Source organism: Oncorhynchus mykiss, chromosome 28, assembly GCF_057628025.1.
Source record: "Oncorhynchus mykiss isolate SJ-2025 chromosome 28, ASM5762802v1, whole genome shotgun sequence".
In the NCBI taxonomy this organism is placed as follows: domain Eukaryota; kingdom Metazoa; phylum Chordata; class Actinopteri; order Salmoniformes; family Salmonidae; genus Oncorhynchus; species Oncorhynchus mykiss.
In genome coordinates this window covers 40,842,624-40,860,495 of record NC_143049.1, presented here as the reverse complement: position 1 = coordinate 40,860,495, position 17,872 = coordinate 40,842,624, and the positions used below count along the sequence as shown (strand labels likewise).

The following is a 17,872-nucleotide window of genomic DNA, read 5'->3' as shown; positions in this document are numbered from 1 at the left end:
TCTTTGGTCGATTTGAAGGGTACCCCATGTACAGTGGATTCAGGAAGTACTCAGAGCCATGGACTTTTCCCCTACATTTTGTTTTTGTATATATCCATTGTTATATATATATATATATATATATATATATATCCAAGGTAAGAATTTCACTGTTAGTCTACACACCTGTTGTTTATGAAGCATGGGCATTGGGCATTTAAATCAATCCAGCACGTGGCAAACATTGGACAATGTCTGAGGGCCATTTCTGCATTATATGTTATTAGCCTACAATATTGGATAGTAAATTAATGTACTGAAATTATAGCTTTTCCAGATGTACATGATCAACATATTTTTTACAAAGAGGTAAGTAGTTCATTACATCCACTGAAGACAAGAGACAAGCTTCAGAATAATATAATCAATATTTTATTCAAAAAGGAAAGAAAGAAAAAAATCACAATAATATGCATTTGCCACTTCGTAAGATTCCACGTTCTGTTGGTGCTGGAACATCCTGATTGCTTGTAGCTATATATAGTTAGTTATATATTGATGATACTGGCTCTGGGGTGAAGTTTACCTTTAGGTACCGATCTAGGATCAGCTTAGATCAGCCTTTTGGGGACCGAGTGGCGCAGAGGTCTAAGGGAGGCGTCACTACAGACCCGGGTGGGTCTGTATCACATCGGGCTGTGATCGGGAGTCCCAGCGTCGTCTGGGTTTGTGGAAGGGTTTGGCTGGGGTAGGCCATCATTGTGAATAAGATTTTTTTTCTTTCTTAAATTGACTTGCCAAGTACAATAAAGGTTAAATTCAAAATTAGACCCCCCCCCCCCCCCAATCCCAACCTTAGCTATAGTAGGAAAAATGCAAAACTGACCCAAGATCAGTGTCTAGAAGCAACTATGATACTGGTAGAACAGAACTATTACGGCTTCTGAGACATTCACCCGATTGACTGACAGATCAGATCAAATACTTGTCTTTGGATGAGTCACAAATAGCACCATATCCCTTTTATAGTGAATCCCATATGGCTCTGGTCAAAAGTAGTGCACTATATAGAGGATAGGGTGCTATTTCAGACCAAAATATGTTCATCTGGACAGAGCAGTCCTGTTAGTTTGAGTCCTGGGCCTTTCAGTCAGTCACACACACACAGCATTGTGGGAACTGTAGTCCAGCCATTAATTAATACAGAGGAGAATGTATACCATTTTGTGTCCGTTTGCAGATAGATCACAACAAAGTAAAAACCCACATCGAGACAAGTGTTTTTTTTTTAAAACAGACTGTCATTGTCTCAAACATAGCCTGGGCACAAACTATGTAACCCCCCCATCTAGAAAGCGTTTTTTTTTTAAACAGACTGTCAACCGTCTCAAATATAGCCTGGGTGCCAGTCGGATAGTGCCATCATGCCATCTCCATGTTGGTTAGTGGCCACGAGGACAAACCGATCTGGGACACAGGCTATTTTGAAATATGCTACAATGTTTGAATAAAGAATACGGACAAAATGTTCAGACAAAAAAAAAAATACAACACAACATGAATAAAATAATTTGTTGCTGAATATAGGCGATATAATCTGCCGTTGTTTGCAGTTGCTGTTGCCCAGGACAACACATACAGGACTTTGTTGTAAAAGTGGATTTAAAAATGTATTTCTATCTGAGACGATGGGAGTGGGAGTGAGGCGGCATGGCGGTCGGCACTTCTACCATCTACTAAGTCATTAGAATAATAATATTGTTGTGTGCTCTAATAGGTCACATAAAGCCTACAGCTGTTTAACTTCTTTTTTTTTTTTTCCTCTCGGAGTGATGGATTTTCATTTCATAAATAAAATAAAGAACGCTGACCAAAAAAAAAAAAAAAAAAAGACTGTTTATAATATAATCTTAAATAGATAGCAAGACGGTGAATGAAATCCACCTGCCTGTTGTAGAGTTCAGCGAGAGTTGAAGTGATTTAATAACCTGTTTGTTAAATTATCTCACAGTAAATCTTGATCATTTTTATTTTTCTTATAATAAATTGCGGCATTCTGCTCATGCAAATATATATATATATTTTTTTATAATGACGGATGGGACTGACGATAGGCATAAATCTTAACTACCTCTTTTTGACTTTAATCTTCCATTGACATCACAATCTAGGCAGTAAAGCCAAGGTAAGCACATGGGAGCTCAGATTAGGAACGGGACCATAGAGAGCGCAGAGCATAGAATTAGAATCTATTATGCCATCATTGACTTGAACGGGGAAGCCCGCTCTATAGATTGTATTTCTATAGAACAAGACTGTCTGTAGAACAATAGGCTGGCCTGTGTAGTCTCCACTGTAGTTTTACAACAGGCCCAGCAGGCAGGCACAGTAATGTAATGAAACCCATCATGACGATGGGAGTTGGATGCTGAAGGTTTGAGGGGAGTCCTTCCACCAGGGGATTTAAAAACGGTCCTGGGCTTTACTCCTAAAAGAGAAAGAACGTTGGTTAGTGAATTTCCACTCATTTGGAAGAACATTGGAAACGGCACACTAAGGGAGGCAGAAGTCGTCAGTCATGTAAATGACAGTGAAAACATAACGCAGAGCAGGACATTGGAATTGCAAGGCATCCACAGATCATTTTTAGGTCCAGTTTCCTGGACATAGAATAAGACTTAATCCTGGACTAAAAACATTCTCTGTATCTCTGAAAGCCCTTTGTGGATCCAGGACGAAATTAAATATATGTGCCTGAGAAGCGTCACACTAACAGAGAGTAACAGCAAAGAGAGTAGCACGAACAGAGCTGAGGACAAGGCCACGGAGAGCTCACAGAGCTGAGCACAAGGCCACGGAGACCTCACAGAGCTGAGCACAAGGCCACGGAGACCTCACAGAGCTGAGGGCAAGGCCACGGAGACCTCACAGAGCTGAGGGCAAGGCCACGGAGACCTCACAGAGCTGAGGGCAAGGTCACGGAGACCTCACAGAGACGAGGACAAGGCCACGGAGACCTCACAGAGACGAGGACAAGGCCACAGAGACCTCACAGAGCCGAGGGCAAGGCCACGGAGACCTCACAGAGCCGAGGGCAAGGCCATGGAGTTATGACAGTCTCATCATTGGTCATGCACGGCAGACACACATAGCTGTAGCAGATAGCTGCGCACACACACACACACGCTATACATGATGTCAGAGCTTCACAGCTCTGCTATACATGATGTCAGAGCTCTGGCTCTGCTATACATGATGTCAGAGCTCTGGCTCTGCTATACATGATGTCAGAGCTCTGGCTCCATTCTAAAGTTGAGCAAAATGGCCACTTTTGTCATTGTCTAAATGAGGGAAATGCTGTAAATGAAAATGACTCGATGTCATTTGAAAGATGAGATGATTAGGATTGTAATAAATAGCGTTTTGACGTCATACATAAAAACCAAACACCATATTTTCATATCATAAAACTCATGTCATGATCGTGGTTATAGTTGATGTTACAAGATGACATGGCGTCATACCATACCATTGGTTGTTCTGAACAGAATGAGCCTATTTTTTTTTGTCTATTGTGAAGAAAATTGTCTAAACAACAACAGTACAGTGTCTTGCGAAGGTATTCACCCCCTTGGCATGTTTCCTATTTTGTTGCCTTACAACCTGGAATTAAAATTATGCAATTATGCAATTGCTTTTATAGTTGTTCTGTTAGAAACGTTTCAATTTAGCCCTATCCATATAGGCCAATTCCCACGAGTGTAAAGGCTTAAAGAGGCCAACAACATGGAGAGTATGCCCACTGAATATGTTTTAAAAGATAAGATGTGGTTAAATCCTTAAACCAGGAGAGGCAGAGTAACATGAAGGAGTAGGAAGTGGGACCGCCATAGACCTTCTATTCCATCATACAAGCAACCAACACCATGCAGGTCAACCAATCAGAATCCACAAAAAAAAAAAAAAAAAAAAAAAAAAAAACAAACAGTAGAAGCTAGACTAGACATGCCAGAATACTGAAACACAACAACAGTTTGCACACTGTGGAACGTTCAGATATAAACATATTACACAGAACATGCATGCATCTCTGACATGTAGAGTGAGGAATCATGCCGGCTCTATTCACTACATTTCTATCTGCGGCGTTCCATGTGTTTAACCCTCTTGAAACCCCAACCCTTCCCGTGTGTTTTGCAGTTATGTTGACGTGGCAACCAGAGAGCATGCACGGAGCAGCACAACTCACTCCTCTGACCTAGATACAACAGATTGGACCTGCCTCTGTCTACAAACACATGACAGGAAGTAGTGAAATCTAGGCTCTTTATGATGACAACACTTCCTCATTTTAGAAGCTTTGAAGAGGTTGGTCAATCACATGATTTTGTTTGGATGAGTTTACAGATCCGATTCAGATAGATACATTTAATTAATCTACTAATTAATAATCAATCGGACTGATTTATTTGCAAGTTTGTGAGGCATATCGAAACTAGTGTATCCAGGTTAGAGCTGAGTCCACACAGACGAGTTACTTAGCAGACCTGACATGCAGCTCTAGCTAGAACTACAGCGCTAGAACTACAGCTACAGCGCTAGAACTACAGCACTAGAACTACAGCTACAGCGCTAGAACTACAGCGCTAGAACTACAGCTACAGCGCTAGAACTACAGCTTCAGCGCTAGAACTACAGCTACAGCGCTAGAACTACAGCTACAGCGCTAGAACTACAGCACTAGAACTACAGCTACAGCGCTAGAACTACAGCGCTAGAACTACAGCTACAGCACTAGAACTACAGCGCTAGAACTACAGCTACAGCGCTAGAACTACAGCTACAGCGCTAGAACTAAAGCGCTAGAACTACAGCTACAGCACTAAAACTACAGTGCTAGAACTACAGCACTAGAACTACAGCTACAGCACTAGAACTACAGCGCTAGAACTACAGCTACAGCACTAGAACTACAGCGCTAGAACGACAGCGCTAGAACTACAGCGCTAGAACTACAACGCTAGAACTACAGCGCTAGAACTACAGCTACAGCGCTAGAACTACAGCGCTAGAACTACAGCTACAGCGCAAGAACTACAGCTACAGCGCTAGAACTACAACTACAGCGCTAGAACTACAGCGCTAGAACTACAGCACTAGAACTACAGCACTAGAACTACAGCTACAGAACTACAGCTACAGCGCTAGAACTACAGCTACAGCACTAGAACTACAGCTACAGCACTAGAACTACAGCACTAGAACTACAGATACAGCACTAGAATTACAGCACTAGGACTATAGCTACAGCACTAGAACTACAGCGCTAGAACTACAGCACTAGGACTACAGCTACAGCACTTGAACTACAGCACTAGAACTACAGCTACAGCACTAGAACCACAGCGCTAGAACTACAGCAATAGAACTACAACTACATCGCCAGAACTACAGCTACAGCACTAGTACAACCACAGCGCTAGAACTACAACTACAGCGCTAGAACTACAACTACAGCGCTAGAACTACAACTACAGCGCTAGAACTACAACTACAGCGCTAGGACTACAACTACAGCACTAGAACTACAACACTACAACTACAGCGCTAGGACTACAACTACAGCGCTAGAACTACAACTACAGCACTAGGACTACAACTACAGCGCTAGAACTACAGCTACAGCGCTAGAACTACAACTACAGCGCTAGAACTACAACTACAGCGCTAGGACTACAACTACAGCGCTAGAACTACAACTACAGCGCTAGAACTACAACACTACAACTACAGCGCTAGGACTACAACTACAGCGCTAGGACTACAACTACAGTACTAGAACTACAGCTACAGCGCTAGAACTACAGCTACAGCGCTAGTACTACTAGCTTTGTTATAGGGAAACTATTATATACATGTCCTGTGTGCATACATTAGCTGAGCGTTTCCAATGTATTTCACACTGTCTGCAAGTGGAAAACTCCTCCTGGAAGGACAGTTGATAGAGTTATAATGTCTAGATGTAGGATGAGGAGGATGTGTAAGTAGCCTGTTAGTATTTCAGAAGCAAGACTCAGTGCCAGTAAGAGACGTGCTGATGATGATGGGGGGGAAGCAGGAGCATGCCGAGGAGAGATGGAGGAAGATGAGTGGACTAGCTTCCAAGCCCAGCCCAGCTGACCACAACCGAACCATACCACGACCAAATATGGTGGTCTCCTTACCTGGGTCAGTCCTCTCCCTCAGGTGTGATCTCTGTCTCTTTATGAACCACTACTTTGGTCACTGACATGTCAGGGTGCTGCTCTTTGGCCTCCTTTATGGCCTGGGCCAGAGCCTGGTGGTGCAATACCATACCAATACCAGGAGAGGGAGACAGAGAGGGGGAAGGAGGGACGGGAGGGAGGTGGGTAGGAGGGAGGTGGGGATGAGGGACGGGAGGGAGGGAAGTGGGACGGGAGGGAGGGAGGTGGGTAGGAGGGAGGTGGGTAGGAGGGAGGTGGGTAGGGAGGGAGGAGGTGGGTAGGGTGGGAGAGACGGGAGGAGGGACGGGGGGGAGAAGAGACGGAGGGAAGAGGGACAGAAGGGAAGAGGTGGGTAGGAGGGATGAGGGACGGGAGGGAGGTGGGTAGGAGGGATGAGGGACGGGAGGGAGGAGGTGGGTAGGAGGGATGAGGGACGCGAGGGAGGTGGGTAGGAGGGATGAGGGACGGGAGGGAGGTGGGTAGGAGGGATGAGGGACGAGAGGGAGGTGGGTAGGAGGGATGAGGGACGGGAGGGAGGTGGGTAGGAGGGATGAGGGACGGGAGGGAGGTGGGTAGGAGGGAGGTGGGTAGGAGGGATGAGGGACAGGAGGGAGGAGAAGGGTAGGAGGGATGAGGGACGGGAGGGAGGTGGGTAGGAGGGATGAGGGACAGGAGGGAGGAGGTGGGTAGGAGGGATGAGGGACGGGAGGGAGGTGGGTAGGAGGGAGGTGGGTAGGAGGGATGAGGGACGGGAGGGAGGTGGGTAGGAGGGAGGTGGGTAGGAGGGATGAGGGACGGGAGGGAGGTGGGTAGGAGGGATGAGGGACAGGAGGGAGGTGGGTAGGAGGGAGGTGGGTAGGAGGGATGAGGGACGGGAGGGAGGTGGGTAGGAGGGATGAGGGACAGGAGGGAGGAGGTGGGTAGGAGGGATGAGGGACGGGAGGGAGGAGGTGGGTAGGAGGGATGAGGGACGGGAGGGAGTGGGAGTCAGTGAGTGTGTCTAGCATGACTACTTGTTACTGGGTAACCTACTGGTTAGTAGTAGTCTACTACACTAGTTACATCAACCAGAAAAATTAAAGTGAGATAACATCACACAGTAAAATACATCCATTATACTCAAGTCATTATTGTCACTTTATAGGTGAGAGAGGAAGTTCATATCTTCTCCAGATTCATGACACATTTTGTAATCCTCATCTGTATACTTTCAAAATAATCAATTGATTATCAAAATAATCAATAATCAAAATAATCAATAAATTAAGACAGAAAGAAAGAAAAAGGTGATTAAGAAAGAAAGTGACCTGATCATGGTCGATATCTCCTGCTTCTCCTGTAATGACAATCCTCTTCTCTATCCTGGTCTCAGAGATCCCTCCTTTCACAGTCTGACAGCAGAACGGATTGATAGAGGGGACAGAACGTTACGAAGGGATTGATAGAGGACAGAACGTTATGAAGACAAGCAGAAGGGATTGATAGAGGACAGAACGTTATGAAGACAAACAGAAGGGATTGATAGAGGGGACAGAACGTTACGAAGGGATTGATAGAGGACAGAACGTTATGAAGACAAGCAGAAGGGATTGATAGAGGACAGAACGTTATGAAGACAAACAGAAGGGATTGATAGAGGATAGAACGTTATGAAGACAAACAGAAGGGATTGATAGAGGGGACAGAACGTTATGAAGACAAACAGAAGGGATTGATAGAGGATAGAACGTTATGAAGACAAACAGAAGGGATTGATAGAGGGGACAGAACGTTATGAAGACAAACAGAAGGGATTGATAGAGGATAGAACGTTATGAAGACAAACAGAAGGGATTGATAGAGGATAGAACGTTATGAAGACAAACAGAAGGGATTGATAGAGGATAGAACGTTATGAAGACAAACAGAAGGGATTGATAGAGGACAGAACGTTATGAAGACAAACAGAAGGGATTGATAGAGGATAGAACGTTATGAAGACAAACAGAAGGGATTGATAGAGGGGACAGAACGTTATGAAGACAAACAGAAGGGATTGATAGAGGATAGAACGTTATGAAGACAAACAGAAGGGATTGATAGAGGGGACAGAACGTTATGAAGACAAACAGAAGGGATTGATAGAGGATAGAACGTTACGAAGACAAACAGAAGGGATTGATAGAGGGGACAGAACGTTATGAAGACAAACAGAAGGGATTGATAGAGGATAGAACGTTATGAAGACAAACAGAAGGGATTGATAGAGGATAGAACGTTATGAAGACAAACAGAAGGGATTGATAGAGGACAGCACGTTATGAAGACAAACAGAAGGGATTGATAGAGGACAGAACGTTATGAAGACAAACAGAAGGGATTGATAGAGGATAGAACGTTATGAAGACAAACAGAAGGGATTGATAGAGGGGACAGAACGTTATGAAGACAAACAGAAGGGATTGATAGAGGATAGAACGTTATGAAGACAAACAGAAGGGATTGATAGAGGATAGAACATTATGAAGACAAACAGAAGGGATTGATAGAGGGGACAGAACGTTATGAAGACAAACAGAAGGGATTGATAGAGGGGACAGAACGTTATGAAGACAAACAGAAGGGATTGATAGAGGACAGAACGTTATGAAGACAAACAGAAGGGATTGATAGAGGACAGAACGTTATGAAGACAAACAGAAGGGATTGATAGAGGACAGAACGTTATGAAGACAAACAGAAGGGATTGATAGAGGACAGAACGTTATGAAGACAAACAGAAGGGATTGATAGAGGATAGAACGTTATGAAGACAAACAGAAGGGATTGATAGAGGACAGAACGTTATGAAGACAAACAGAAGGGATTGATAGAGGACAGAACGTTATGAAGACAAACAGAAGGGATTGATAGAGGACAGAACGTTATGAAGACAAACAGAAGGGATTGATAGAGGACAGAACGTTATGAAGACAAACAGAAGGGATTGATAGAGGGGACAGAACGTTATGAAGACAAACAGAAGGGATTGATAGAGGACAGAACGTTATGAAGACAAACAGAAGGGATTGATAGAGGACAGAACGTTATGAAGACAAACAGAAGGGATTGATAGAGGATAGAACGTTATGAAGACAAACAGAAGGGATTGATAGAGGACAGAACGTTATGAAGACAAACAGAAGGGATTGATAGAGGATAGAACGTTATGAAGACAAACAGAAGGGATTGATAGAGGATAGAACGTTATGAAGACAAACAGAAGGGATTGATAGAGGGGACAGAACGTTATGAAGAAAATAAAACTGTTGTTATTTTAGCTGATAACCAAAAGGTCAATAAACAGCATGAAGGACAACGAGAAAAGAGATTCAGCAAACTGAAGGAGCCACTGAAGTTCAATAGAAGTTTATAATGTGTTATGGTTAGAGACTCAGTGGTAATTAGTTTATAATGGGTTATGGTTAGAGACTCAGTGGTAATTAGTTTATAATGGGTTATGGTTAGAGACAGTTGTAATTAGTTTATAATGGGTTATGGTTAGAGACAGTGGTAATTAGTTTATAATGGGTTATGGTTAGAGACTCAGTGGTAATTAGTTTATAATGGGTTATGGTTAGAGACAGTGGTAATTAGTTTATAATGGGTTATGGTTAGAGACAGTTGTAATTAGTTTATAATGGGTTATGGTTAGAGACTCAGTGGTAATTAGTTTATAATGGGTTATGGTTAGAGACAGTGGTAATTAGTTTATAATGGGTTATGGTTAGAGACTCAGTGGTAATTAGTTTATAATGGGTTATGGTTAGAGACTCAGTGGTAATTAGTTTATAATGGGTTATGGTTAGAGACAGTGGTAATTAGTTTATAATGGGTTATGGTTAGAGACAGTGGTAATTAGTTTATAATGGGTTATGGTTAGAGATTCAGTGGTAATTAGTTTATAATGGGTTATGGTTAGAGACAGTGGTAATTAGTTTATAATGGGTTATGGTTAGAGACTCAGTGGTAATTAGTTTATAATGGGTTATGGTTAGAGACAGTGGTAATTAGTTTATAATGGGTTATGGTTAGAGACTCAGTGGTAATTAGTTTATAATGGGTTATGGTTAGAGACAGTGGTAATTAGTTTATAATGGGTTATGGTTAGAGACTCAGTGGTAATTAGTTTATAATGGGTTATGGTTAGAGACAGTTGTAATTAGTTTATAATGGGTTATGGTTAGAGACTCAGTGGTAATTAGTTTATAATGGGTTATGGTTAGAGACTCAGTGGTAATTAGTTTATAATGGGTTATGGTTAGAGATTCAGTTGTAATTAGTTTATAATGGGTTATGGTTAGAGACAGTGGTAATTAGTTTATAATGGGTTATGGTTAGAGACTCAGTGGTAATTAGTTTATAATGGGTTATGGTTAGAGACAGTTGTAATTAGTTTATAATGGGTTATGGTTAGAGACAGTTGTAATTAGTTTATAATGGGTTATGGTTAGAGACAGTGGTAATTAGTTTATAATGGGTTATGGTTAGAGACTCAGTGGTAATTAGTTTATAATGGGTTATGGTTAGAGACAGTGGTAATTAGTTTATAATGGGTTATGGTTAGAGACAGTTGTAATTAGTTTATAATGGGTTATGGTTAGAGACAGTTGTAATTAGTTTATAATGGGTTATGGTTAGAGACAGTGGTAATTAGTTTATAATGGGTTATGGTTAGAGACAGTGGTAATTAGTTTATAATGGGTTATGGTTAGAGACTCAGTGGTAATTAGTTTATAATGGGTTATGGTTAGAGACTCAGTGGTAATTAGTTTATAATGGGTTATGGTTAGAGACAGTGGTAATTAGTTTATAATGGGTTATGGTTAGAGACTCAGTGGTAATTAGTTTATAATGGGTTATGGTTAGAGACAGTGGTAATTAGTTTATAATGGGTTATGGTTAGAGACTCAGTGGTAATTAGTTTATAATGGGTTATGGTTAGAGACTCAGTGGTAATTAGTTTATAATGGGTTATGGTTAGAGACTCAGTGGTAATTAGTTTATAATGGGTTATGGTTAGAGATTCAGTGGTAATTAGTTTATAATGGGTTATGGTTAGAGACAGTTGTAATTAGTTTATAATGGGTTATGGTTAGAGACTCAGTGGTAATTAGTTTATAATGGGTTATGGTTAGAGACTCAGTGGTAATTAGTTTATAATGGGTTATGGTTAGAGACTCAGTTGTAATTAGTTTATAATGGGTTATGGTTAGAGACAGTGGTAATTAGTTTATAATGGGTTATGGTTAGAGACTCAGTGGTAATTCGTTTATAATGGGTTATGGTTAGAGACTCAGTGGTAATTAGTTTATAATGGGTTATGGTTAGAGACAGTGGTAATTAGTTTATAATGGGTTATGGTTAGAGACAGTGGTAATTAGTTTATAATGGGTTATGGTTAGAGACTCAGTGGTAATTAGTTTATAATGGGTTATGGTTAGAGACAGTTGTAATTAGTTTATAATGGGTTATGGTTAGAGACAGTGGTAATTAGTTTATAATGGGTTATGGTTAGAGACAGTTGTAATTAGTTTATAATGGGTTATGGTTAGAGACTCAGTGGTAATTAGTTTATAATGGGTTATGGTTAGAGACAGTTGTAATTAGTTTATAATGGGTTATGGTTAGAGACAGTGGTAATTAGTTTATAATGGGTTATGGTTAGAGACAGTGGTAATTAGTTTATAATGGGTTATGGTTAGAGACTCAGTTGTAATTAGTTTATAATGGGTTATGGTTAGAGACTCAGTTGTAATTAGTTTATAATGGGTTATGGTTAGAGACTCAGTGGTAATTAGTTTATAATGGGTTATGGTTAGAGACAGTTGTAATTAGTTTATAATGTGTTATGGTTAGAGACAGTGGTAATTAGTTTATAATGGGTTATGGTTAGAGACTCAGTGGTAATTCGTTTATAATGGGTTATGGTTAGAGACTCAGTGGTAAATAAGTTTATAATGGGTTATGGTTAGAGACAGTGGTAATTAGTTTATAATGGGTTATGGTTAGAGACAGTTGTAATTAGTTTATAATGGGTTATGGTTAGAGACTCAGTGGTAATTAGTTTATAATGGGTTATGGTTAGAGACTCAGTGGTAATTAGTTTATAATGGGTTATGGTTAGAGACTCAGTGGTAATTAGTTTATAATGGGTTATGGTTAGAGACTCAGTGGTAATTAGTTTATAATGGGTTATGGTTAGAGACTCAGTGGTAATTAGTTTATAATGGGTTATGGTTAGAGACAGTGGTAATTAGTTTATAATGGGTTATGGTTAGAGACAGTGGTAATTAGTTTATAATGGGTTATGGTTAGAGACTCAGTGGTAATTAGTTTATAATGGGTTATGGTTAGAGACTCAGTGGTAATTAGTTTATAATGGGTTATGGTTAGTGACTCAGTGGTAATTAGTTTATAATGGGTTATGGTTAGAGACTCAGTGGTAATTAGTTTATAATGGGTTATGGTTAGAGACAGTTGTAATTAGTTTATAATGGGTTATGGTTAGTGACTCAGTGGTAATTAGTTTATAATGTGTTATGGTTAGAGACTCAGTTGTAATTAGTTTATAATGGGTTATGGTTAGAGACTCAGTTGTAATTAGTTTATAATGGGTTATGGTTAGAGACTCAGTGGTAATTAGTTTATAATGGGTTATGGTTAGAGACAGTGGTAATTAGTTTATAATGGGTTATGGTTAGAGACTCAGTTGTAATTAGTTTATAATGGGTTATGGTTAGAGACTCAGTGGTAATTAGTTTATAATGGGTTATGGTTAGAGACAGTGGTAATTAGTTTATAATGGGTTATGGTTAGAGACTCAGTTGTAATTAGTTTATAATGTGTTATGGTTAGAGACTCAGTGGTAATTAGTTTATAATGGGTTATGGTTAGAGACAGTTGTAATTAGTTTATAATGGGTTATGGTTAGAGACTCAGTGGTAATTAGTTTATAATGGGTTATGGTTAGAGACTCAGTTGTAATTAGTTTATAATGTGTTATGGTTAGAGACTCAGTGGTAATTAGTTTATAATGGGTTATGGTTAGAGACTCAGTGGTAATTAGTTTATAATGGGTTATGGTTAGAGACTCAGTGGTAATTCGTTTATAATGGGTTATGGTTAGAGACTCAGTTGTAATTAGTTTATAATGGGTTATGGTTAGAGACTCAGTGGTAATTAGTTTATAATGGGTTATGGTTAGAGACAGTGGTAATTAGTTTATAATGGGTTATGGTTAGAGACTCAGTGGTAATTAGTTTATAATGGGTTATGGTTAGAGACAGTGGTAATTAGTTTATAATGGGTTATGGTTAGAGACTCAGTGGTAATTAGTTTATAATGGGTTATGGTTAGAGACAGTGGTAATTAGTTTATAATGGGTTATGGTTAGAGACAGTGGTAATTAGTTTATAATGGGTTATGGTTAGAGACTCAGTTGTAATTAGTTTATAATGGGTTATGGTTAGAGACAGTGGTAATTAGTTTATAATGTGTTATGGTTAGAGACTCAGTGGTAATTAGTTTATAATGGGTTATGGTTAGAGACTCAGTGGTAATTAGTTTATAATGTGTTATGGTTAGAGACTCAGTGGTAATTAGTTTATAATGGGTTATGGTTAGAGACTCAGTGGTAATTAGTTTATAATGGGTTATGGTTAGAGACTCAGTGGTAATTAGTTTATAATGGGTTATGGTTAGAGACAGTGGTAATTAGTTTATAATGGGTTATGGTTAGAGACAGTTGTAATTAGTTTATAATGGGTTATGGTTAGAGACTCAGTGGTAATTAGTTTATAATGGGTTATGGTTAGAGACTCAGTGGTAATTAGTTTATAATGGGTTATGGTTAGAGACAGTGGTAATTAGCTTATAATGGGTTATGGTTAGAGACAGTTGTAATTAGTTTATAATGGGTTATGGTTAGAGACAGTTGTAATTAGTTTATAATGGGTTATGGTTAGAGACTCAGTGGTAATTAGTTTATAATGGGTTATGGTTAGAGACAGTGGTAATTAGTTTATAATGGGTTATGGTTAGAGACAGTTGTAATTAGTTTATAATGGGTTATGGTTAGAGACAGTTGTAATTAGTTTATAATGGGTTATGGTTAGAGACTCAGTGGTAATTAGTTTATAATGTGTTATGGTTAGAGACTCAGAGGTCAAAAAGGGTCAGCTGATGAAATGACCCCTGACCTTAGTGATGTGCGTGGTCGTGGTGGTGCTGGTGGTCTCCGAGGTGACGGTCTGTGCGCTCATCAGAACACCGGGTTCCACATCGCCGTTGTAGTCACCCTGTCAGAAGTCACGTGACAAAACTCAAAATGAGTGGAAAGGAAAGGGAGGGACTACCTGAACAAGGAAGAAACTCTCACTGTTGCTTTCCTTTTCTCCTCTTCTTCTTCTTACGTCGCTGCCCTAATGAACGCACCTCTGAAGACTCGTACGTGATGGTTTTAGTCTCCGTGTGGACGACAGGTACCTCCTTGGTGGTCGACTCCACTGCTGGCACAGCCTCGGGTTTCTGGGAGATAACGGGAACAGAGGGAGAAGACATGAGAAGGGATGACAGGGGAACACAGGAAGGCAGAACCCTCAACATTAATAGTAGTATCAATACTCGACAGTTCCATCTGCCATTTAGGACCTTGTGTGTGTGTGTGTGTGTGTGTGTGTGTGTGTGTGTGTGTGTGTGTGTGTGTGTGTGTGTTTTGCTAACAAACACAATGGAATCAAGACAAACACAATGGAATCAAGACAAACGCATGCCAGAATGGAGAACCTGAACAGAGAACACCACCATGAGCTAAACCAATAAAAAACACATAATAGCCCTAGTCAGAGGAAGTAAAGTACAACCTATCAAACGTCCCTATAGATATGTCCCTATGGAAACGTCCCTATGGAAACGGCCCTATAGATATGTCCCTATGGAAACGGCCCTATAGATATGTCCCTATGGAAACGGCCCTATGGAAACGGCCCTATGGAAACAGCCCTATGGAAACGGTCCTATAGATATGTCCCTATGGAAACGGCCCTATTGGAAACGGCCCTATGGAAACGTCCCTATGGAAACGTCCCTATGGAAATGTCCCAATAGATATGTCCCTATTGGAAACGTCCCTATGGAAACGTCCCAATAGATATGTCCCTATTGGAAACGTCCCTATGGAAACGTCCCAATAGATATGTCCCTATTGGAAACGGCCCTATGGAAACGTCCCTATGGAAACGTCCCTATGGAAATGTCCCTATGGAAACGGCCCTATGGAAACGGCCCTATGGAAACGGCCCTATAGATATGTCCCTATGGAAACGGCCCTATGGAAACGGCCCTATGGAAACGGCCCTATAGATATGTCCCTATGGAAACGGCCCTATGGAAACGGCCCTATGGAAACGGTCCTATAGATATGTCCCTATGGAAACGGCCCTATTGGAAACGGCCCTATGGAAACGGCCCTATGGAAACGTCCCAATAGATATGTCCCTATTGGAAACGTCCCTATGGAAACGTCCCAATAGATATGTCCCTATTGGAAACGGCCCTATGGAAACGTCCCTATGGAAACGGCCCTATGGAAACGGCCCTATGGAAACGGCCCTATGGAAACGGCCCTATGGAAACGGTCCTATAGATATGTCCCTATGGAAACGGCCCTATTGGAAACGGCCCTATAGATATGTCCCTATGGAAACGGCCCTATTGGAAACGGCCCTATGGAAACGGTCCTATAGATATGTCCCTATGGAAACGGCCCTATGGAAACGGCCCTATGGAAACGGCCAATGCAAATCGCAAAAGTTCCATCAAGTGTGCTGTTAATTAGGTTTCCTGATCTGTTCAATCTCCTTTATTATTAGTGGGAGAGAATGAGGGGCCAGGCTGGAGACCGTGGTGATGTTAGAGTCCCAGGCAGAGGACACCGGGGCTGGCTAAAGGTTATCTCTTGGAGGGGCCAGGCTGGAGCTGTGGGTCTGAGAAGGCTCTCATGTCTTCTAGACCCTGTGAAGTGGTCCTGTCTTCTAGACCCTCTGAAGTGGACATGTCTTCTAGACCCTCTGAAGTGGACATGTCTTCTAGACCCTCTGAAGTGGACATGTCTTCTAGACCCTCTGAAGTGGACATGTCTTCTAGACCCTCCGAAGTGGACATGTCTTCTAGACCCTCTGAAGTGGACATGTCTTCTAGACCCTCTGAAGTGGACATGTCTTCTAGACCCTCCGAAGTGGACATGTCTTCTAGACCCTCCGAAGTGGACATGTCTTCTAGACCCTCCGAAGTGGACATGTCTTCTAGACCCTCTGAAGTGGACATGTCTTCTAGACCCTCTGAAGTGGACATGTCCTGGTCTTATTTAACTTCCTTCATCCACATCTTTCTGGTCAGCACCTCTACAGTCAGTTCTGGTCAGCACCTCTACAGTCAGTTCTGGTCAGCACCTCTACAGTCAGTTCTGGCACTACATATGTAATGACAGCTGGTTCTGGTCACACCTCTACAGTCAGTTCTGGCTGGGTCTCGGCAGTCATTACTGGTTCTAGGTCAGCGTCTACTGTGAGCGGTTCTGGGTGCAAGCCTGCAGCCTGTGTTTCCTCAGTGACTACTGGCTCAAGTTGTGGTTCTGCAGAATCAGTAGGGCAGAGGCTCACCGTAGGTCCTGTAGACTGTGCTGTCTCAGCAATCCCCTGGCTCCCTCCCATCTCCTCCTCCTCCTCCTCCGCTTCCTCTTCAGCCGGGCTCTGTCAGGGACAAGAGAGACGTCGTGATCCTTGACCTCTGGTAGAATAGCTGACCTTATAGTGAAAATATAGGCTTACAAACATTTACAGAGAGACAGACACCACAAAAGGTAGTCTATTGACAGACCAGTTAACAGGGAGAAGTATTCCAGCACAACATATTCCAGGTTTGTAACATTTAACAGAGCCTCCGGTGAATTTAAAACGGACTAAATAATGGTTGTTTGGGAAATCCGACACAACATGACTGCTGTGACTGACGCTTCCATGACGACCAGAGCAGCGGTCACCTTGGTTACAGAGGAGGGGACCCATCCCAGTGAAGACTGATGGCCAGGGCAAGGAGAGAGAAGGAGAGAGAAGGAGTCAAATCTAACACAGAGAAGACTTCAGGAGGATGCAGACATGAAGGGGACAGGTCCTAATACAACGAAGACTCATACAATGTTTCTGGTGGCATAGTGAGAGAAGCTGCAGCGAATGTCAGCATACTAAGTAATGATGTCACTGCCAATGACCAATGACCGAGCTGGAGGAAATCAAATGGTGCTGAGCAGCAAAACAGTCATTACAAAAGCCTTTTAGCGGCCCACCCGAGGAGCTGGGAGCTGGGAGCTGCCCACCCGAGGAGCTGGGAGCTGCCCACCCGAGGAGCTGCCCACCCGAGGAGCTGGTAACGGCAAGATACAGTAAGCTTTGGAGCCATATGTCAAAATGAAGCAAAGCTTTGAGAGCAACAAAAAGCCTGAAGTGGGCAGATGGAAGGGGACATATACAGAAAGCTTGTTTGGTAGTGGAGCCATGCAGGACACGGGGTTACTGTACGTCTCAGTAATACTGGTTGGAGTACCGCTGGACGGGGTGGAGGGCAGCAGCTAG

The 17,872-nt window shown here is 41.9% G+C and overlaps 1 protein-coding gene across 50 annotated transcripts in view; it reads right to left on the bottom strand.

The window, feature by feature from the left end:
* Nucleotides 1-388: 388 nt before the first annotated feature.
* epb41l3b (erythrocyte membrane protein band 4.1 like 3b) overlaps nt 389-17,872 on the bottom strand; it is a 95,678-nt gene continuing 78,194 nt past the window's right edge. For 22 of the 50 annotated variants that reach the window (XM_090225984.1, XM_090225961.1, XM_090225987.1 and 19 more), the window contains 6 exons: nt 16,904-16,993; nt 14,679-14,771; nt 14,444-14,542; nt 7,532-7,615; nt 6,204-6,316; nt 389-2,467 (listed from right to left, as the gene is read on the bottom strand). In XM_090225984.1, the coding sequence (XP_090082110.1) occupies nt 6,209-6,316; nt 7,532-7,615; nt 14,444-14,542; nt 14,679-14,771; nt 16,904-16,993 (474 nt within the window). In that variant the 3' untranslated portion in view covers nt 389-2,467; nt 6,204-6,208. Of the gene's footprint in view, nt 2,468-6,203; nt 6,317-7,531; nt 7,616-14,443; nt 14,543-14,599; nt 14,772-16,903; nt 16,994-17,872 lie in introns of all 50 variants that reach the window. The other 28 variants (XM_090226003.1, XM_090225992.1, XM_090225991.1 and 25 more) reach the window with 6 other exon arrangements.